The sequence below is a fragment of the Cyprinodon variegatus genome, unplaced genomic scaffold (genome assembly GCF_000732505.1).
Source record: "Cyprinodon variegatus isolate N-32 unplaced genomic scaffold, C_variegatus-1.0 Scaffold1603, whole genome shotgun sequence".
Taxonomy (NCBI): domain Eukaryota; kingdom Metazoa; phylum Chordata; class Actinopteri; order Cyprinodontiformes; family Cyprinodontidae; genus Cyprinodon; species Cyprinodon variegatus.
The window spans coordinates 83,250-89,971 of record NW_015152056.1 but is presented as its reverse complement, the minus strand read 5'-3'; the positions used below and the strand labels follow the sequence as shown (position 1 = coordinate 89,971).

At 36.8% G+C, this 6,722-nt stretch overlaps 1 protein-coding gene across 2 annotated transcripts in view; it reads right to left on the bottom strand.

Annotated features, from left to right (window-relative positions):
* Positions 1 to 2,533: 2,533 nt before the first annotated feature.
* Positions 2,534 to 6,722, bottom strand: part of LOC107104062 — a 27,351-nt gene continuing 23,162 nt past the window's right edge. For both annotated transcript variants that reach the window (XM_015403975.1, XM_015403973.1), the window contains 4 exons: positions 6,316 to 6,666; positions 6,102 to 6,221; positions 2,964 to 3,025; positions 2,534 to 2,869 (listed from right to left, as the gene is read on the bottom strand). In XM_015403975.1, the coding sequence (XP_015259461.1) occupies positions 2,747 to 2,869; positions 2,964 to 3,025; positions 6,102 to 6,221; positions 6,316 to 6,666 (656 nt within the window). In that variant the 3' untranslated portion in view covers positions 2,534 to 2,746. The remainder of the gene's footprint in view (positions 2,870 to 2,963; positions 3,026 to 6,101; positions 6,222 to 6,315; positions 6,667 to 6,722) is intronic.

Here is a 6,722-nt window from a genome sequence, read left to right as displayed (position 1 = left end):
ATCAAATAAAATATGCAAACTAATTCTACATTTTGATATGCATGATAAAGTTTTACTTTGTCTTACTGCTCATATTCACATGTGCTGCCAAGTAATGCCCTTTTAAACAGCACTTGGTAAACAACAAATTTGATCAAATGGTCCACATCATTGATTTGTATGTGGTACACGTGATATGGTTTTTTAGTTTCTCTGAGACATGACTGAGGATGACTAAAATGAAGCCATAAGAGCGTTCTGACCAGCTGTCTCACTGTGTGGTGTGAAGGCTAGAGCGCCTCAGACTTGAAGAACATGAGAAGAGTGGTGAGAACAGCAGATAGGATCATTGGGCCGTAACATCATCAGCCACTCTTCACACCCCCACCATGGACTAATCTCCCTCCTGCCTTTTGAAAATATGCTTCCCTGCATTCGATACAGGATCGACAGGTTCTCCAACAGTTTCTTCCCCACTGCGATCAGACTGCTGAACTGTTGAAAAAACTAAATTGGGGGAGTGGCAGCTTAGTGGTTAGGGCATAGAGCTTGTAATTCTGAGCTTCTGAGTTCAAGCCCCACTCCTACAGACTGCCACTCTGGGTCTCTGAGCAAGACCTTTAACCCCACACTGTTCCCTGGGCGCCTCACCATGGAAGTCCACTGCTCCCCAAGGGGATGGATTAAATGCAGAGGTAAATTTCTCCAATGTGAGATCAATAAAGTTCAGTTATTATTATTATTAATGTCGGAAACTCTGCATCACACTGATAACACCAAACCAAAAATACAGAATATTGCTGCAGCTGAAAAGAGGCCGCACGTCATATTAAATAAACACTTCGAATTTTCCCACTGTCTGTCATGCCTGAATTCTGGGTCCTATATGTTCTGAGCCTTCTGACATAGAAGTCATTGTTGCATTGCCTATAAGAACCTTAACCCCACACTGCTCCCCCGGCACCACACAATTGCTCTGTACTTGTTACAGTGTAATGACAATAAAAGCTGGAAAAAAAAACATATGTATATTAGAAATTGCTGCATTTTGCTTTGTCATCCGTCACACATAGACTTAACCTGTATACTTGAATGGCGACGGAGGGGAGCTGTGTGTCATTCTGCGTTTCAACAGAGTCAGTAGTTACCAAAAAAACTAGAAAAATTTCTCTTAATGACCGAATAGAGGATGCATGGATGAAGGGCTCATTGTTGATGAGGGGGTCTATTTCACCAGAGCTGAATTCGAAAATCTGAGGGTAATAGATAAAGCCTAACCCAACCTAGCGTGAGAAGTGCACTCTGGCTTCATCCATTCCAAAAATGCCAAACCAGGTTCCTTGTGTGTGGCTAGTCCACTACCTCAAGCCAGGTGTACATAATGAAGCTGAATGTGATACGAAGACTTTCTTTGAGAGATCTGATCACAGGCATAACTTTCTGTAGGACTGGTGTGGACATGTTCCCACCAACTTTTGGCTGGTGGGGACAGTCCCCACCAATAATTTCCGCTTTTTTTCCCCTTTCTGCTGATTTACTTTAGCCAAAGGTAACAGATTTGGGTGCAGCTATCTGTCTTCTGAGCCGTGTTTTTTTTTTTTCCTCTCTCCTGCAGCTCCCGGTGTAACATCGGCTGTGTTCGAATTTATGGGCTGTGTCTTCCAAGGATGTGGTCTACCTGGACTGGATCCTTTTAAGTCCTTGAAAATAAGCATATCGGAAGAGTTTTGGCTGTGAATTCAAACAGGTCTATCCTATCCTATGGCTTTCTCCGCCATACGCTCTGTGGCCTTTGTGTAACAGTTGACACACAAAGCAGAAAAATAATGAAAACCGAACTATGTAAAACTGTTTCTTTTTACATTTTTTTCTTCTTTTTTTATTGTAAAGTGAACACAGATTACACTCATGAGTATACAGATTGGAATAAAGGTGCCAACAAATGAGAACATTAACAAATAAAAGCCAATGTAATGATATAAACTTTAGTCAGTTAAATTAACATGCTGCTGGCATTTTGCACATCTCTGATGTTGCTGCTATTTTCAAATATCCCTTACTGTAAAAATGTCCATAGCTGTATAATTGTTATTTATTCTACAGGTGCAAAGTGATTTATATTGTTAAAACACTTTACAGTACAGTATTTTATTGTTTATCTTTTAACTCTTCACTATTATGTTATTCTTATAAATTTTTCTAAGGTCCACATTTGTGTGACCACTTTTTCAAATTTTGTTTTGCTGCTGTGAACACCAGAATTTCCCCATTGTGGGACAATAAAGGGATTTTCTATTCTATTGTATTCTATAAAAGTGGTAGAAAGATATAAGTAAATCTAAACAATAAATATATATATATACATTTATTATCTTTTCTTTAAATAAATGTTATTAATACCTGATTTTGCATCATCTCCCCTCTTTTGTTGCTGCTCCTGAGCTAGAACATTAAACGAGTATGAACACAACACATACATTTTTTAAATAAAATGACTTAAAGAAATTGTACAAATGACAGATTTCAGGTTTTATTTCAACCAACTCTTGCTAGTTTATTGGTAGAATTGCTCAGTTACAACTTTATTTTACAAAGGGAACATAAAATCTGGTCTTTTAGGGTCAACTATAAAAATAGAAAGTAATTCTTCTTACAAAATGAATCATCCTTATTTTCTGTGGTTGGTTAGATCTATAAAACATGTCACACATGTGTCATGTATGTTTATTTTACAGTTAGATCTTTAAAATGTAACTCACATTAATATTCAATATTGATATTTAACATAAGAATACACACTGTCCTCAGCCCCATTCATTTTCTTTCGTCTTCTAGCTTTACCAGCAGAGAAGTGTAATTCTGCATAGTTCAGGTCGCGCTCGTCACCATTCTGTAAAGGTAATAAAATGGCAATTAAAAAGTGAAGCTGACAGAAATCATTTTGGTACCTGTCAAAATTGACTGGAGTTTACAGCTTTACTTACAGTCTGATCACTTTGCTCACTCAAGTTCCTCAATCTTTCTTGTGAAGGGGTCCCTTCTATCTCTAATTGTGAAGAAAGAAACAAGAAAGTGTTTTCACTCTGACTTCAACTGAGTATTTTTTTTCTCTCTCATCTTCTCTTCACTCATGAATAAAAAAATACCCGGCCACAACATAGGTCATTTTTTTTAAACTTATTTTGAACTTAATATTTTCTTTACATTTTTAACCCTGAAAAAGTGACAGATATTATGTCACTAAACTTTAAAGTTAGTGGTCATACATTTCACAACAGTTATCACCTTTCATTACATTAAGCTATTTTATAGTTTGTAAAATTAACCCCAAAACAAAGCTGTCATCAGTGTATAAAGTTTACTATGTGTATTGAGTATAATTAACAGTGTTGGGCAAGCTACTTGTCCAGTGTAGTGAGCTAAGCTATCAGTTACTCAACAATAAATTAAGCTTCACTACACAAAAGCTACCACCTAAAGAATTATAGCAAGCTAAGTTACACTAATGTGTTAAAAGTAGCTTAGCTACTTAATGTTGTACCAAGCTAATGTCAGTTCAAAATGTCTCCTTTAGAGAAAACGTCTTCAGACCTCAATTAAACAAATCGATTCCAGTAACAAATGAAACTGTTTACAAAAGAAGGTGAAAAAATAAAGAAGCTAATTAAGAGATATATACATTTATGTCTCACTGTATAATTTAATTTCTACCTACATATTTATTCATTGTATTTTGGGGGGTAATTAATTGAATGCTTATTTATTTATTAAGCATGTATTTATTTATGTATTTATTTTTATATATGGGAGAGCTGTTTCTCCATACCTAAAAAATCTTATCTGTGCAAATAAGCCTTGAAACAGATATATGTAAACATCCTGTCTGGTAAATTAGGCCATGAAAATGCAATATGTAAGTTTGGCTACTGCTCTCTAATGAGAATATCTTAGTGGCACTCATCAGATTTAACTGGAAATTAAAGGCGCCAATAAAGTTAAAGCTGATATATTTTTCTCATTTTTATTTCAAAAAAGTTGACTGTAGTTGACTGTTTTAATTAGTGTTTGACTATGTAAAACAAATGGCTAGTCTTGGCCACATGAGCTTTCTATGGCCAAGAACCTTGAAAATCACTCATGTTTGCATAACTGAACATTATAAAATATTATAAAAAAATAAAAATCACTTGCATACTGCAGGAGGGAAATTAGTGATTCACCTGAATGTGAGTTCTTAGGTTGGTGTTCAATGTCCTGGACATTGACAACGGTTTGGTTTTTGGATTGCAAAGCAGACATCTGAACACATACTTTTTATCAGAGGATTCAACAAGTTTCAAAATCTCTGAAGATAAGGCCACGGTGTGGTAGGGACAGTTGGCTGCTCTTCTCGCTCTGCTCCTGTCTCCTCCTCCATCCTCTGTGTCTGGCTTTGTGTGTCTGTGTGTGTCATTCTTTGAGTTCCACTGCAGTGCGCATGCGCATGTTTCGTAGACACAGACTGGAGAGGCAGAATAGAGGCTCATGCGTGAATGTCCAACGAATAACTCCGATTGTTGTTTCAAAAATAGAAAACCTGGTTTCATTACTTAGTTTTGCCCTGGATTTTGTAGCGTTTCCGGACGCTACGTCGCTACTTGATAAAAACAATAACGTCACTACTGGAAAGTTACTAGATAAATACGGTCAAGCTACTGGAAAATGTAGTTAAACTAATAGCTTCGCTACATGTAGCGGCGCTACTGCCCATCACTGATAATTATTAGATGTCCTGATTTCAGGGATACCACCAGAATGGTCCTAAAGATGGTGGAGGGAGAGTTTGCTCTGGGGTTCACCCGAGAATCTCCCATAGTATGCCATATACTGAAAACGATAACTCCTATTGAGAGTCCTCTGAGGAAGAAAATAGAAATAAAAAAGTTTAAAGGGTTATTAATGTGGTGGGTTAGTTGACTTTTTTTTTATGAGAAATTGCAGCTACTGTAGAATAGTTCATTTGAGGTTTGAAGAATCTATGCACTGTAGTTTGAACTGGACCAGTCCAGGTACAAATAAAACATTTGAATGGGTCTTAAATGAATCTTCATTATTCTGATAGCTTGCACAAATCACAAACCGGTTTTAAAACTTCTTTAATTGTAAAGTAATATAATCTAGGTTTGAAAGCAGATTTAAGAGATGAAATAGCCCTTTACGCCAAAAACCGTTTCTTCAAACAGAGGCCACATCAGAAGCTAACTTCAGCTTGGCGCTAAACACCTATTTAGCTTTCCACCATAGGGTCATCGATACCAATGTCATTTAGAGTGTTGCTATCCAGAAACAGACAGGAGTTTGTGTTCTGCTTGTCAACCTTAATGCAAATCTCAGCTCCCTGAATTTCTGAATGGTACAGTATCAACACTGCATGATGGCTCTTCCTTGCTGTGCTCTCAAAGTAGTTCTGCACAGAAGTAGACTGGAAAGTTGCCTCCAACTGCAAACCTGATCACGGAATCAATGGGAAAATATGGGGTAACAGCAGCCGCAAGTCAACCACAGGAAAGACAGAAACAGGGTCAACCAAAGAGAAACGAGATTCTAATTCAGCCTGAGTTATAAAGACAATAAGGTCACCAAGTTGTTGAAAGAAATGCTATGTACCTGTGTACAACGAAGACAGCTAGAAAGAAATAGTCTGCCTTGAATGCATAGAAATCGACTTGGAACATGGTGCAAGACAGTTGTACACATCTAAATACTCTCTCAAATAAACACTTATCCATACCACTTCTCCTAAACACATACATACATAGAGATAGAAAATGTAGATTTATATTGTTTCTTTTGCTGCTGCGCAATTTAACAACTTTAAAAATTGACTTATACCAAACATTACATAGTTTTTGGGTGGACAAAGCTAGTTATTCTTAACCAAATGGACAAAAAACAACCTAACATTACAGCTTATTTCTTACACATTATTGAAAGTGTGCTCAGCACTGTTCTCATGCATCAAAGCCAGATTAATATTTCAAGGGTTATCGCAATATGTCTCTATGCACAGATTAAATTATTAACTTTGGAATAATTAAAGTTCTAGTTTTCTAGAACCCCTAAAGTCACTGACAAACTCTTACCTTTAAATTGTTTACATGCTGCTGTTGGAGTTTTGTGGCAGATCAAAACAATATTTCCAATCAAAGAAATAATCAAACAGGAAACAGCTATAAGAAGTACAAGTGATACAGGGTCTGTCACTGTAAAGTAAGAACACCATTGATCAAAAATCAATTTAACTGCAAGAGTATGTTTGAAAAAATACATTTTCAAAACCTACATATAAAATCTTACCAACTTCTGGCTTGGTTGCAACTCCAAATAGTATCTCTCCACATGTGGCCACAGCACAGTAATAGGTTCCAACATCGGAGGATCTGATGTCCTTAGAGAAGTTATATACACATCTAGTTTGATGGTCGATTTTTTTCTGACATGTGTTGGTTCTGTATCCCTCAGTGTAGATGATATCTGGAGGAGACTTATCTGATCTGAACCAGAAAACACTGAATTCTCCTGGACATGTCTTGCTCTCAAAGTCTGAGAGGACTGAACACTGTAGAGTCACATAATCCTGTGGATGAAGAGAATCTGGTTCCATCAGCTTCTGAAATACTTTGTAGTTTGATGTCCCTGCAGTGTTTCCTGTCGGATATCAAACAAAACTCTTAGATGATGCATTGAAAAATTCAGTTGTAAGG